This window comes from Alosa pseudoharengus, unplaced genomic scaffold (assembly GCF_046254945.1).
Source record: "Alosa pseudoharengus isolate Yale_2024_CS ecotype anadromous, Long Island Sound unplaced genomic scaffold, YU_APseudo_1.1 YU_APseudo_1.1_scf_14, whole genome shotgun sequence".
Taxonomy (NCBI): Eukaryota; Metazoa; Chordata; class Actinopteri; order Clupeiformes; family Clupeidae; genus Alosa; species Alosa pseudoharengus.
In genome coordinates, this window is record NW_027468609.1 from 4,960,914 (window position 1) to 4,976,659 (window position 15,746).

At 41.7% G+C, this 15,746-nt stretch overlaps 2 protein-coding genes across 3 annotated transcripts in view; both read right to left on the reverse strand.

The window, feature by feature from the left end:
• shroom3 (shroom family member 3) overlaps positions 1–3,528 on the reverse strand; it is a 47,340-nt gene extending 43,812 nt beyond the window's left edge. The window contains exon 1 of one of the 2 annotated variants that reach the window (XM_076283518.1): positions 2,502–3,528. In XM_076283518.1, the coding sequence (XP_076139633.1) occupies positions 2,502–2,648 (147 nt within the window). In that variant the 5' untranslated portion in view covers positions 2,649–3,528. The remainder of the gene's footprint in view (positions 1–2,501) is intronic. The other variant, XM_076283517.1, reaches the window with a different exon arrangement.
• Positions 3,529–9,757: 6,229 nt separating this feature from the next.
• stbd1 (starch binding domain 1) lies at positions 9,758–13,258 on the reverse strand. Its single transcript, XM_076283521.1, has 2 exons — positions 12,658–13,258; positions 9,758–12,218 (listed from the first exon to the last, which is right to left on the reverse strand). Exons 1-2 carry the CDS (start codon positions 12,926–12,928, stop codon positions 10,810–10,812), a joined length of 1,680 nt encoding a protein of 559 aa, XP_076139636.1. The 5' UTR covers positions 12,929–13,258; the 3' UTR covers positions 9,758–10,809.
• Positions 13,259–15,746: the final 2,488 nt, after the last annotated feature.

A 15,746-nucleotide genomic window follows, 5' to 3' on the forward strand; every position in this document is an offset into this window, starting at 1 on the left:
TTTAATAGTATTCACAAAACTGAGATCTCAACACTGACCATTGCCCTCTCTCTCTCTCTCTCTCTCTCTCTCTCTGTGCATCTCTCATTCAGGATCTCTCCCTTGCTCATGTTGAGTGTCGAGGTGAATAATGAAACCCACTTCAGCACTCTGTGATATCCTGGAACCTTATCACTACTGGTTTCTCTGGCATCAAAAAATGATTTCACCCACCAACACCAATCATCTCAAGCAGGATTTTTACCCCTATTAGAAACCATGTCAACAATCTTGCCTTATAAAGGTATTTGTTCATTATCATAAACAATTCTTAGCTAAATTGTGATTGGATATTTCAGAGCTTAGCTTTCATTTGAATGTATACATTGCTTGGTTTGCTTGACTCTATCTTACATAGTTTCCCATTTGACAGAAAAATATCTTTGTCATTGTTTCCTGTTTATCCTAGTATCCACATCCACTCCTATACACACGGAAGCTGAAGAATGTCTCTTTCATCGCCTTTGGCGGAACACTGTCACTTCTTTTCTTTGCTTGTTTTCGTTTTCTCTGTTTCATTTCTTTTTCAAAGCAACTCAGTTGTCAGCTGAGAGGAGAGCCTGCCTAGACTAAGACATTTCTCAGAGAATGAAATCCAAATCACCAAATAAGGCCAGCAGAGCCGCCTGCCTTGCCTATCCACTTTTAGACCCTTAATGTTTCATCTGCAAAACACAACACAGCCAGAGAAAAACATATATAACATTCCAAAAACATTTAACGCTGTACAAATTGTTAAATAGTTTAGAGCAATCAGTGCTGCTTCAATAAGTCAAAGGCACAATGGGAAACTGGACTTCAGTGAATTAATGCCCCCCTCCTTCCCATCCCGATGTAATTTCTGTGAGACACAAAAACAAACCTTTTTTTCCATTGTGGGAGGAGGAGGAATTGAGTGGAAATTATATGAAAACTTCCCAAACAATCTGTGGGATATGGGGATGAACTCTCCAGCGAGGGCATGGTGAACTCAGATTAATGGTGATGAAGCTGGATGAACCCAGAGCTCTGATACCTGGGGACAGAGTCCAAGACAAGCAAGCTCCTCTCTCTCTCTCTCTCTCTCTCTCTCTCTCTCTCTCTACCCCTCTCTCTCTCTCCTCTAATAGTGGGAGTATATGGCAGCAGGTCTCTTATTTATTATGAAGACTATCCTCATCCAATGGCTGATAAAAAAAAATTTTCCTTTGACAGTTGCAGACCAAAGGAGAGTACTGAATTACAGTGCACACCACAGGGTGCAGCATGGCTTTGGTTGGACCTTGGACCTTACGCTGGACCTTATTAGGCATTAGTAATAACACAGGGGTCATGGGAGAGTGAAAGCAGAGTGACCACATATATCTGACACTACATCTGTTATTACTGGGCTTCATTGTGCCACATGCAGTAACACGGTCACATTTGTGCAAATCTCCGTGGTTAGGGTAAATAACCATTGTGTGCAATGACTTTGATTTAAAGTTCATCACTGCAGCAGAAACCCAAGCAGCAATACATCACAGACCCCATCAGAGACTCCTCTCATCCCACTCAGCATGTGAGTTCAGCAGGGTTCAGGTGGTACAGCAGCACTACACACGGCCATGCAACATGGGCAGAATGCTTCTATTCGAACAGACAAACAGGAAGTAACATAGAAAAATATTTCATGGCAAATTTTAGCTAAATCATACTCATACATTTCTGTTGACCAAAAGTCTCAACTGCTGTCTTTTCCAAAACAGTTATATTTAGTAATACACAAACCATCTCTTACACAAACAAATAATGCACTTCTCAAGTGACTATCAACGTGGACACGAAACTGAGAGGATATGCGAGCTGTGGTCACTGGCCCTTCTGCATGACCGAAGGGCGTGTGAGAGGCCGGTGCCCTGATACATGCCTCCAGGTTGTGCCCTGCGCTGTCATTTCGGGCAGTACAGACATACAGTGTGCCCTGAAAAACGCACCGGTCAGTCACAAGACCGTGGATTAGCAGACATACTTTCGTCCAGGGTAAGGAAAGAGGTTTAGTATGGAAGCGGGTGTGTTGAAAGGCTACATTCATTGTAACGAGCACTTGTAGTAGGAGGTCCTGAGGAGGGCCATTAGGTATGAGAGTAGTGGGCTTGTCCAGAGGAGGCTTTTATACCCATCCTTTCAGGGGGAAGAATATAAACCAGTGGTAATGAGTTTGTAACCTCTCTAGCAGCCAGAACAGGTGCATAATTATATGTGGCTATCCATGAGGGTATAACAGCTCCAAGGCATGAATGCACTTCCTCAATGAACTCATCAATTTTCATGTAAAATGTTTGGCATTGACTATCTGTCTATGAAATACCTGCAAGTCTGACCAATCAGTGTTCTGTTAAACCACCATATAAAACATTAAATCCAAGCCATTGGACATTTTGGGGGACAGTAACCCAACATTGGGCCTGTCTATTAATACAAAATGACAAAACAGTCCTCACCTTCGAGATGATGAGCGTCTCTCCATGTTCAAGGCCACCTTTGAGCGTAAACCCCCAGGGAGCTCCACCCTGGAGCCGTGCCTGCACATACAGTGACTTTCCCCTCTGGAACACGGTGCTGTTAGAACCGGTAAAACTGTTATCCATAGTCGGCAACAGAGGCGAGAAGAGGTGTGGACCGTCGGCAGTCCTCTCCGGCTTACTCAACCAAAGCCCACTTGAGAGGATGAATCGAGGACCAAAGAAATGTGGTTATTTTCTGTCCTTTCCAACTTCTTCTCAGAAACCACACATGGCAAGATAAGAATGTCCACTCCTGTTTGATCATTCATTTCCGTGCATTACTGAATTATTAGTCAGACAGTAACGAGGGATTGCCAGTGTAAATATTAAGTCATGTCCCGATGAAAATACAAATGATTTATAACCAAGTGATAAAACAAAAACAAGCGGCATCACAGCTCTATATAACAAATAAAATTACAAACTTAATTGCAAAATTATATATCCCTTTTGAAAAAGTTTTACTGTGTATGCTACTATTCCGTGGAAAGCTTTACGTTTGATCGTTTGTCAGCCTTTTCCCTCTTCCGACTTCAGTTTAGCATCACAATAGAATTTGCTCCAATCCACTGGCTTCAGAGAAAGGAGAGCGCTCGAGTCTGGCCGCTGAGTTGCTTGCCCCGAGATCTGTTCAGCCAGTCCTGTCACAAAAAAAGTTTTGTCCAGCAAAGTTTTAAAGTTGTGGATGCTGGCTTTCCTCACAGTGCTCACATTATTCCTTAGATAACCAACATACACATTACACTTGTCGAACCACGCACGGGTCGGATTTCGGCTGATTCTCCTGATGCGCTGAAACTTTTCGAATCCATGGATGCGATACTCTGTCCTCCTGCACAGCTCATTACTCATGGCTCTTGCATAGCGCATGCGCAAGGCACGCAAGCCGCTTCACTGTCTGCCCAGGCCGACAGGAACTGAGTAGAAACCCAACGACATAGGTTTGGTGGTTCAGTTATCGCCGTGACCAGCATTCTATTCTGCCGCGGCTCACACACTGCGCAGGACAAACAAAACGTCCCACGGTCATTCGATAATTGTGTCTTGATTACTTCATCGAAATTCCAGTCCAACCTCTCCAGCAAGGAAAACAAGAAGAGCACCAACATGTCTCCAGGTCCCTTTTATGTGGATTCCCAAGAGAGAACAAAGATACCACCTGTACTAATAGTATTACAACAGGTATATGAGTACACTTGTAATTCAACACTCAAAGCCTTTTCCTTCTTTTTGAGCTGAATAAGTGTCAAGAGCTCATGCTCTTTCCATGGTCTTGACTTGAATATCTCTGATATTCAAGTCAAGCAAAACTTATATAAGCATGACCTAATATGGCTATTTGTAACTGCACAGATTTTTAACGTTTTTGAAAGTTGGCTCAAAGTCTTGAAGTGTATGTCAATCCATTTGCTATTAGTAAATTAATTTGGAACATAAAAATACTTTGCATAAAATGTCTGGACTTTTGTAAAGCCCCTAAAAAGGCCTTTACACTTAGGGCCTACTCATCTGTAGTTGTCGGCCTATCATATAATCATTGAGATTCAATCGAGAGAAGAGAAAACTGCCTTTGACATGTAACATAGCATGCATGCAAAATTAGTGTATTTTTGATGGAGTTCCTAAATGTGATGTACCACCTCAGATATGGGCTTTCCCAAACTTGATCTACATTTCTCAGAGGCGATACTTTGTCAGATGCCCATGGCCTGTCCCTAGCTTGTTCTTTTGATCTTCTGGTCATGGTGCCGCAGGTTCCATTATGCTGGGGCAGGAGCTGTGCCGGCCATCCCTCAGTGAAGGTCAGACAGGCATGCTGAGAGAGCAGGCCAGAGCACGGAGCTCAGAGAGCCTAATTGAAGTGTCTGTTATAAATAACCTTCTCTGCCATTTGTAAATGAAGATATGTTTGACAGGGGACATTCTACTAGATGGTGTCAATTCAATTTTTCACCTTCAGTAGTCAGTTATGGAGAGCATGTTATCCATACAGCTAGCTATGTTTCAACCAGTAGTTTGTTTGTGACCGACCGATTTTTCACATGTTTAAGTTTTAGCTCTCATCCCTGTTCAGTTAACAGTGAGAAGCCTTATTATGTGGACCAGCGTGGTAACACTAGCATGGAGCACAGTGGGTGCTGAGCCTGACAACTGTGTGCACACCTCATTGCATCTTTACAAATGCATGTCACAACAGGTTTAGCTGAAAACATATTTGCCACTGGACAACCCACACATATCAATTATCAAAGGCTCGACAGCATGACTCATGATGAGGTCATTCTTATCCTATCATTTGGACTTAATACAGCCAGAGAGAGGGACACACACACACACACACACACACACAGAGAGAGAGAGAGAGAGAGAGTCACACAGAGAGAGAGCAGGAAAACATTATCTAAAAGCAGAGTCAGAGTGAGAGGAAGAAAGAAAGGAAGAAAAAAGGAAACTAAAAGGTAAACAAAAGGTCTTTTGAGACCAGTTTTAGATTATAGTTCTTTTTTGTAATTGAGTGATTTTCTTTAATGCCAGTCTGAGCCCTATGTATTTTCTCAGACAAGCAGGAGCCGAGGGCACGACTGTGTCTAAATGAAGACATATGGAACAGGCATGCTCTGCGGGAGGAGGAGTCTCCAGTTTATTGTATGTATGGTATGAACTCTCCTCCATGAACTCCTCATATGTTTAAGTCCCCAGTTATTATCATGACCGCATACCATAACCATTTACTGTCTCTCAGCCCTGAATTGGCTTGAGGTGCATACAGCAGTATATACCAAATGCTTAATGACATTATGAATAGACATGTTTTCACATGATGTCTGGTTTTAGGGGGTACTTGTGTTTCAGGAAGAAAAACAGGTACTTAGGGGAGGTACATCAGGAGGATGGCAGGAGGGACACTGTGAGGAGGGGGGTCAGAAAGAGCTAAGGGCATAGCACAGCTGCTTGGCAGGATGTTGATAAGAAAAAGGAAGCTCGGTCGAAAAATAAGTTGTTCTGGAAATGCAAGTGGCGGATATCGGACATGCTGATTCATGTCTCTGTACCCAGTTATTCTGACAAGTGTGAGGAAAACAGAAGTGATCGCTGAATGTGTGGGAATGCTGCAATGTTTTCAAAATGAAAATAGGTCTGGGGGTGCATTTTGTCTGTTTATTTAAGACAAGGAACAGTGTTATCAAACTGCTATAATATCAGTCAGGAATCACATCATAAAATCAATGTTGCATTATTCAGAGAACTGGACTTGGAATACATGAATGGTACCACCATTGTCTTTGACTAAAGCTAACACCATGTCATTATTAATCTGGAGAACATATTCTGGATAGTCCCATGTGGAACTCCTGGTGTGTCTAACCACAAATTGCACAGCAGAAGGACATTCTTTATTCATGATGTTCACCACACTATCACGTCATTAAAGATGAGCAGGGGGCAGCGGTGGCAAACTGACTGTCACGCTCGTCACAGCATTTCACTGCTACCACAGAGCAGTCATGAGGGTCACATGACCCTGAGTCAGGCCTATCTCCCCTCAGCGAGGTGTTAGATTGGAACAACAGCGCCAGTGAACCACACAGCACGTGACCATGTGCCTGTGGACCTCACAAAAGGGCAGCACATTAAGTCGTCTAACTTAGGTTGTCTGTACAGTAGCCAGGAGCAACCACCCTCTTGGTACTGTTTGTCATGTTTTTCATCCTATAATTGTATGTGAGGCCTTTGATTAGTTGATGAGCGACCTGCGTAGGAAATATTTGGCAGAGCAGTGGGCAAATTAACAAAGCCATGAGAGAAAAATGACCCGATGCCTTTGTGCTGTCAGTGGGTGGTCAGTTGTTTAGGGGAGGAGATTTTTTTTCTTATTGGATTTTAAGGTCCAGTGGAAGAAAAAAAATGTTTTGACAGTAAATAGCCTCGAGACGCGATTTATTTTCCCTGCTTAACTCCAGCTGGGATGAATTTGTGCGGAGCAAAAAGCCATATTGTGATTCTTTTCAAGTAGGACTCTTCTTCTAAAGACGTAAATGCATTTTGAAAAGAAACCCTTGAAGACTGCATAAAAACGTTTAAGAATTTCAGCCGTTTTTAATCTTAAGGAGCATTCTGATTGCTCTTGAGGCTTCAGACATGGCATTTGTATATTTACTTTAAATAAATAACGTGCCTTTTTTAGATCAACAATGTTTGTTTGTTTGCCTTGAAATCCATTATACTCATGGGTGCTATTTTTATGGGAAAATCTGTTAAGATTTTTTTGGTTACCCTAAAATCAGACTCAAAAATCACTCACTGCAAATTGGTCAACACTCAGTCAAAATAAATGATGATACCTTTGCCAGTAACACATACAAATCACAGCTCTCAGCATCCTTCAGATTCAACTTGCACAGAAAATGCAAATGTACAGACACTACCATCTTTGACCAGAGTGTGGCACCATTGTAAAATCTAGATATTGAAGGCATTAATGTTTATCCACTTTGGTCAGGTCCAATTTTTTGTAAATAAAATGTTTAAATCAACATGCCTAAATAAACTAAAAATGACATATGTTAAACAGGAGTGTAAAAGTCACATCAAGTAATGTGTCAGGCAGTACATTTGTGCATTTTTTTGAACGTTGGCTCTTAAAAATGTGGCAATCAAAATGTACTTTCTATGTGCAAAATTTAATTGAGAACCTGAACCTCCGATAGTCAATTTACTCTTCACTTTATTCTTGACTTTGTCTTTCTTTTGGAAAAATTAAACTATGTGTCAGTGTGTCAGGACATTCCAGGGCAAATGAAAAATCACAAAAAACTTTTGATTACATTTATTGTGCAGTCTTGTACAAACCAAGTACAAAATGCATATAACAGAGATGAATCTATATTATTATATCATATTTTTTCTTATTAGGATCATATTATCCTATTATTATCACATTTGGCAACTACAAGATAAGATGGAGTATCTCTCCTGAATTGCATTTTGGATGCTGAGCAGTCCAGAGAGGCTGCCAACAGAGTAGAATCAATCTCTCCCTCCCTCTCTCCCACTCTTTCTTTCTCTCTATCTCCCTCTCATCCCCTTTCATTCGGAAAAACAATAAATGGTGTCCTCTTTCAAAGTCATCTTTAAATGAGCTTCACAGTGGATTAATATGAAGCTGCCATATAAGGCTGGAATGACAGCCTTTTCTTGATCTCAATAACACGAGTCATATTCAAACAAATGCATTCGAAAAGCTACTGTGTTGCATTCTGGGACAAGTATGCTGCTGCTGTTGTGTCTTTATCAGTGGCAATAGGCCAGTGCTGTGTCATCATTGCGATCATACACTACATGTAAAAGGCTGGAAGTGCATTTCACAGAAGTCTAGCACTGGATAGATATAGATATTCATCCGAATAGCATGAGAGCATGAGCCATTTCAAGTGCTATTCACGTAAAAAAGAAATCACATAATTGAACTGGGGACAGTCAGAGTGGCTACAGACGTTTCTAGGGAGTCTATTTCTGTGCAGTTCCCTGCTGTCCTTATATAGGCTGTCCCAATAGAAGGTCATGGTAATCTTAGCAATATCTCAGTATGAAGAGTGGTATGTTTTATTAATAGTCTGATATGCACACACGAGTTCACAAAGGGCAGCCACAAAGTAGTGCAGTAGAAAGTGAGCTTATATAAACAATGCTCTGGCATGCATCAATCTTTATTTGAAAGACAATCTGATCCTAAAATAAACATCATTTTAGGGAGAGGGATTGAGGCTATGGTATACTTTATACTTATACGTTGGTTTAACTAAAAGCAACCGAAAAATCACATAATAGTTTAATCTCTGTAATGAGCAACAGTAAAAAAATACAGGTGTCACTGACACTTTGTGGAGACCACCACAACTTGAAGGGTGAACTGTCATTGGGATCATCAGGATGTTCTTGTGTGTTACAGCTGGATCATAAATACATGATATACTGATCACTACATTATTAACAAATACACAGTATTTTTATTGATCTGTATTGTTTAGTATTGTAAGAGGTCTCTTTCCATTTCAGCAGTTTCAGTACTGTTCAATCACTTTACTGATCATTACTGATGATGCACCACTCTCCTTTTGCCTTGATTGGGCTCTTCTGGGATGTAGGCCAGCTTTTTGTCAGCGCTCCTAAACTGGACCAAAGAACGCAAGGCCGCCGCACCTGCAGCTTACCGTCCAGTCCATACCAAAAAAAGTTTGCAAACACATCCTGACCTGTGCTGCAGTTTGAGAACTGGGTTGTGCAAATATAAACCCACTTTTGTACCGTAAGGGCGTAAAGCTGCCTCGTATCTGTCACACAAACATTCGGCACCATTTGTGGTTGTGGGCAATCTTATGTGCACAATATTCACACCGTTGAAGCAGTGATGTCCAGTCACGCTCCTTTACGAATCCTTACGCAGACTTAATGCATCAATTTCTTGACTATAGCCACAGTATTGGTACAGCTTGCACTAGCAAAACATTATTTGTTTTCTTATCCTGAAGACAGTGTTTTACGAAAGCAAGGTTTCTTCTGAGCTCCATATTTCTCCAGTACACTTCACTGCTTTCTGTGGTTTCTGTAACTTCCATGGTTAGAACCCACGACCTCAAAATGCACCCACTCAGTGCAGAATGAATCATTTACAAGACCGGCAGCACACTTCATGTTCCCTTCCATTATACACAGCCTTACAAAATAGCAAACCCAAAGCTCCCTGTTCTTTGGAGAGAATTCCAATGGACTCCTCTTTCCTCTTTAATTTGAGACCAAATGACAGCACCAATGAGCTTAGATAATAAGTCACTCCCCTCCTCCGCCAAAGTATGTCTAAATAAATTCACTGTGGAAAATTGAAACTACTACACCTTTTAGAAACAAAGCCTTAAGTTATGCAGAAAAGAGAGCAAAAACCATTTACCCCACACTCCTGTTTCCAATCCATTCACGCACTTATGATTACACAGATTTCATTTCAGCAGAGAACATCACCAGGGCTTTTTAGCCACAGTACAATGTGAACTGATAAATCCTTCATGAACCCTCAATGTCTGAAGGGAATAGCCCAGTCACCCAGCAAGTCATATCTGGAAATTTGATGACATGACTCAAGAGGAAGAGAGCTGTGCAGATACATAACTGAAAAATACTCTGCTAAGTGAAGGAATTCTTTATTATTTTTTTCCCCAATACAAGTTAATATGATCAATTTCAATATGACAAAATTGCATTCATACATAGACACTATCAAAATACATTTTTTTTTGTACTTCATACAACACACATTCTCTTCATGGACCATTATGGGTACATATCTGAAATACAAAAGTCAATTAACTGTCAGGGCAGACAAGCAAAATGTGACATCAGTGAACGCTTAGAGTGCAAATAGAACGCTTTTGGAACAAAGTTTTAAAAAAAGAAAGTCAATATATGCTTATTTTTGGACTGTGCTCAGTGTTGCCCTCACCTAGAACTGATGGTGGAACATTATCAAAACTGAAAAGGTTTAAAATCAACACAAGCCTTGGAAATAAAAACGCATGTGCTGTAAAACATTTAACACTGACCTATACATATTGCTGTAGAATTAAAGGCATCAAGGATAGCTGGGAGAAGGCATATCAGCTCTCAGCATTAACAGTTCTGTAAAATAAGGATTTACTGCAGTAGAGCTATACTAGGAATATAGGTGACTACAAGAAAACTTCTTTAAAGTGAATTTAAAAGGGTCAATATGGAATGTTGCATATATTATTGGACAAAAACAATTAAACCATATTGAAAAACAATTCTAGACAGACATTCCACTGAAGTTAATAATCGTCAGATTAAATCAGTAGCCTACACAGTAACAGACGAATACACAAGAGCACTTTAAGTTATTAGTGTACCTTGGATAAAGACTTGCCGTTTAGAGGATTCAAAAAACAAAAAAACACGTCAACATTGCCATTACATTCATAGGTTTTAAAAACAAACAAGCAGCATGAAGAAAATATTGCTATTGTTCAGTGCAAAACAAACACTTTGACCTCTGAATGGCCAAAGCTTTCTCATGATGCCGCATCATGCTGCATTAACTAGCATTTTAAACACAAAATTATACAACTTCCTTCAAATATCTCACTATAAATATTGCTCTTTAAATCAATATTGCCAGATAACATTATTGCTATAGATATCGTATTTTTTCCATATTGCAGGATGAGCACCCTGTTCAGAGGCAACCCCACCATCCTTGCACATGGAGATCATCTTCGTGGCCCGTGAGCACTAAGTGGCGGTTACTGCACTCTTCCCAGCGACAGATCTTGTCATCCTCAACCAGCACAAACTTCCACTCCACCTGGCTCTCCACTGGGAGGGTGATGGTGTTGGCCCAGAACCCGTTCTTGCTTCTCTGAAGCAGAACAAAGTCCTGCCAGCCGCCAAGCTCCAGCGGCTCCCCAGTGACTGCAAGAAGCTGGTTAGGTGCGTCAGTGATGTAGTGGACAGAGAACGTGACGCTCACCGTCTGAAGCATGGGTGGAACAGTCGCAACTCGCTTCATTGCAGGGTCGTCATCATCGGAGGAGGTGTACGCGGCTGAGAGCTCCTCAGAGGCCTCCGATTTCTCGGTGTCCCACTCGACGTCCTGTTGAGATTCCTCAGCCATAGAGGAGCTTTCGCCACCATCGCTCACACTCAGCCAAGGGCAGTCACTGCGGCTCTCGTTTCCGGTCAGCCACTCGTTGTTGTCCATGGTGGCCTCCATGATGTTGATCTCTGTCTTGTCCGCCACTGGAACGTCCCCTCTGGCACTCTGAGTCTGGGTCTGCACCACAGGGCTCCCATCAGCACTCTTAGCCACCGGGGACTCTCCAATCAGCCTAGTGGCACCCGCAGGGGAAAAGCTCAGGTAGTCATGCGTGTAACGGTGAACAAGTGGCATTTCCTGCTCACGGTGGCGGACAGTCATGTCCACTAGGCCCTTGCTGGTTACATCCACTGCTTGCATTCCCCATGTCAGCTCTTCAATTTCTCTTTTGTCTTCCGAAAGGTCATCCCTCACTAAATGCTCAGTGGGACTGTCTTGACCAATTTGCTGGTAATATGCAAAATCATTTGAAGAGCTGCAACTCTGAGCCCCACAACTCTTCTCTGCTTCTGATTCTCCATCCTCATAAGCACTGTCAACTACACAGGAACTATTCTGAGCAGGTGAATGATCACTCATGTTCTTCTCATGCAAATCACTCATTTTGTAGCAGACTTTCTCAAAACATCCTGACAAATCTTCCCATGATTCACTGACAGTAGCATGCATTTGACCTTCTGTAATAAAGCCCTGCTGATTTTCCTGGCCAACAAACAAGTCCTCATCAGATCCTACTTGCATTCCTCTCTGCTCTGCAGCATCATCCATCCATTCAGCCTCCACTTCAGGCTGGTCAAGGAAACCATCGCAGCTGGTCGGAGAGGCACAGGACCCATTGTGAACTGAGGTGTGGTCAGTGACAGACTCTTGGCGATGTCCCTGTGCTTTCCCACAATGCTCTGATGACTGGTCTGTGCATGAGGTTTCATTCCCTTCGTCCTGGTCCTTGCTGTGAAGTCTAGATGAGATCTGAGCATTATCCATACTCCCTGAGAAAGAAAATAATAAAACAATAGCAAAACATTATTCAGTTGAAAACACAAAGGCTGCGGGGGGGGGGGGGCGGTACATAATCTGTAAAATGACCTAACTAAACATTCAGTTTGCTAGTTGGTTTGCCGATTACACCAATTCTGCGTTATAAGTCTCAAATTGTAATAGGCTATGTAGCCTAGCCTACCCAGGGCAACTTGGCTATAACAGCCTACTGCCGAAGTATTAGAGCGATATACTATCCAGTGCCTTCACATAACTATCGGTACACAGGTAGGCAATCATAATTCCCGAGTCGGAGTCGGAAACGTAGTTTAACAAAAAACCCTTTCAACTTAAAAAACAACAAATGTAGAGGCCGAGCCTCAAAGACAGTGACCATTATTTTATCAATAAACCAGCAACACTTAGGCTTTATAATCATTAGAAACGTACCTGTTGACTCGAACTTAACGTGCTTATTTTCTATTCTCCTCTTCTTCGGAATTGGATTAGTCTCCTCTTCCTCCTCAGTCTCAGTCACTGATTTCTCGCCGTTTCTTTCACTTTGAACCCGTGTAGATCGGTAAATGAAGAAGGCTGCACAGACAGACAGCACTGCAATTATTCCGAGGGCCATTAGCGGACCGTAACCTTTCATCAGTGAAAAGAGTGGATTCAGATCATGGCTATCCAGGGAGACGCTTTTACTTTTCTTCACGGCCATTCTGATAATTACTAGGACCCCCTGATATTTCTAGTCCGCTTGTCCGCCTAGCGTGTATCTTCTTCGCTTGCAATGACCTCTTGTTGCGGCACTGATTAAATCACTCCCTGCAATCAGGTAAGCTCACTGCCAATTGGCTAATGCCTTGCAGCGGGTCCTGCATCAATGTACGCTGAGTAGGCTGCACGTGTGGAAGATGAAAGGGGAGTGGAGCGATATTAACCGCTGATGAAAGCCCCTTTTTCTGTTCAATAGCCTATCAATTGTCTTCTAGCGATAACGAGATCAAAATTCAGCAATGGTTCAGCTATACAGAGAAAGTTTCTCTGTAGCCAGCGTTTATCACACGACATACATTTATTTAATAAATTAGAAGTAGGCTAATGTAATTTACAAAGCGTATGTTTGGCTACGCGCATCAGGTTCAAGATATTTGCAATATCAAACTGATTAGGCTAAAATAAATTACTTTGTTTCTCAATGAACCTAGTCATATCCGTGTTTTAAAAGATGAATGTGGTTAAGTGGCCTAAAAAATTGCCTATATGGTGAATTCCTGGCAGTTAATTCAGTCCTACTGTTCTGATTCTGATTTCAAAATACCCCAGTTGTAAAATATAGGCTGCCAACAGCTGTTTTACAATGCAGTCACATGATGTAATGCCATCTACTGGTGAAATGCAACACACCAATATGTGTGTTCCGCATAGCGGTACAAAATATGACAGCCGCTCAGTCCTGCACATTCTCGCCGCAAAAATAAATCACGCTTGTCAATTTATCTCGTACACCAACCCCTACTTTCGCAACTTTTGTGTTTGTAAATGACTGTGTGCATGTGTGTGTTTGCTTTTGTGTATATGTGTGCTTCTGTGTGTGTTCGCTTAATGTGTGTGTGGGTAATGGTGTGTGTGTGTTTATTTGTGTATGTGTTTGTGCATTTGTGTGCATGCCTGTGTGTGTGGGAATGTGTATGTCTATGTTTATGTGTGTGTGTGTGTGTTTGCCTGCTTGCTTGCATGTGTGTTTTTGTGTGTATATGTGTGTGTGTGCGTGTAGGTGTATGTTTTTTTGTGTGTGTGTATGTATGCGTGCGCGTGCGTCTGTGTGTGTGCGTGCATGTTTGTAGAAATGTAATAAGTACCAGCAACCCTTTGCTCAACTCCCATCATCTTCAGGCGATTGGTGTACAGCATAGAAATAAAGTTTATAGAAATAAGTGTGTATTTCTATGGGTGTACAGTATCTAAATATGCACACGAATTCATTTATTGTATGGCCCCTCCATGAATCTTGCCATGCATGCAGAGAGTGTCATAATGACCCTACACTTTCTTTGTCGGCCAAAGATACCTGCAATAACAGCACCTCATTTTTGCTTTTTCATTTTTAATTATGGCGCTATACTGCAAATGGGTGGTTATGGGATGGGTTGTGATGCCCCCCTGAGACCAACATGCAAAAAAGTTTGGTCATCCTAGGCCCTATGGTTTTTCGAGATATTCACAGAAAACAGTGTCCGCCCAAACCCTCCTTTTGGGGGGACTGGTGTGGCGGGTGGACAACGGACATACCCACAAAGTTCCGTACAGCCCGGTCTTTCAGTCTTTCAAAAAAAGTCTGGAAGAAAAAAAGCTCTGACTAAACCTATATGACCGCTATGCTTGGCGATCATAATAAAAGATGTAAAGAGCATAATATATGGATTGACAATCATACATCATGTAAATTATGTCTTCATCAAAATATGTGGTTTGAACCCCCAGGCAATATGCATAAATACATTTAATAGACAAATGGATGCTATTAAACGCATAGACTGATTTCACAGACCTGTCTGGATGCTGTGCTGCTAGTGTGTGATGGCCATGATTTATGTGTCTGCTTTTGTTCTGTGGCTGTGCATGCCTTCTGAGACCTCTGCTTCAGCGGGACGCTTCCCTGGGCCAGCACAGGGTGCAGCAGCAGGTTGTGGGGTTCCTGACGAAGGATTAAAGGTCAGGGATAGCTTTGTTGTGTAACGTGGTCAAATGAATGAGTGGCCACGCAGCAACACTTTGAATGAAGTCATCTCGTTCTGATGAATGAAAGTGAACAATGGGCCCACGGGGGAGGAGGGGAGATGAATGGACAACACTGGTCTCCCCAAACCATCAGAACACCCAAGGAATCTCATGATAGTGTTCCTGAACATAACATCTATGCATATACACTCTTAAAACGAATGTGTCGGAGAAAAAAAAACACAACTAGCGTTGTTTTTAACACAGTTTATGTTGTTTCCTTTTTTATTTGTTACACAATATGTGTTGAAAATAACACAACTTGCATTGAAAACAACACAACTTGGTTGTTTTTTTTAGCACATCTCTGTGTCCAGATAGGATCAACACATCCGTTTTAAGAGTGTAGGTTTCAAGACAGCATCTCAGTTTTTTTATCTTCAGACTGGGCCTACAGCTCAGAGTTGTACTAAAAGCTTTTCTGCTGAGTGTAGATCTTTCAATCTTGTTTGTATTGGATTCCAAGTTATCGATCTAAGCTATCGGTCACTGTAAATGTATTATATCTATTGCAATTAATCAGTCTCGGTATTGTGTAAAAGTAAACGAAAGGCAATCCAAGTCAAAGTTTGGCTCCTTGAGATGACAAAAGTAAACACTGAGCCAACCCAAACTTTGACAACTCAAATGTTTTCTGATCAGTGTGTTTATATCTGCTCTAAAACCTTATCCCAGCATTTTTTATCTTCCGCTACAAAGCCTTGTTTTGTGTAACGTGAACTGATGTTTTACAATTGCACTTCACAGCTAAGCAA

What these genes read in the sequence shown, in the direction of transcription:
- stbd1 (XM_076283521.1), bottom strand. Translation starts at nt 12,928, where the DNA reads ATGGCCGTGAAGAAAAGTAAAAGCGTCTCCCTGGATAGCCATGATCTG. An exon ending in CGTTAAGTTCGAGTCAACAG is followed by an intron (nt 12,219 to 12,657) that starts GTACGTTTCTAA and finishes TTTCTTTCTCAG; the next exon opens with GGAGTATGGATAATGCTCAG.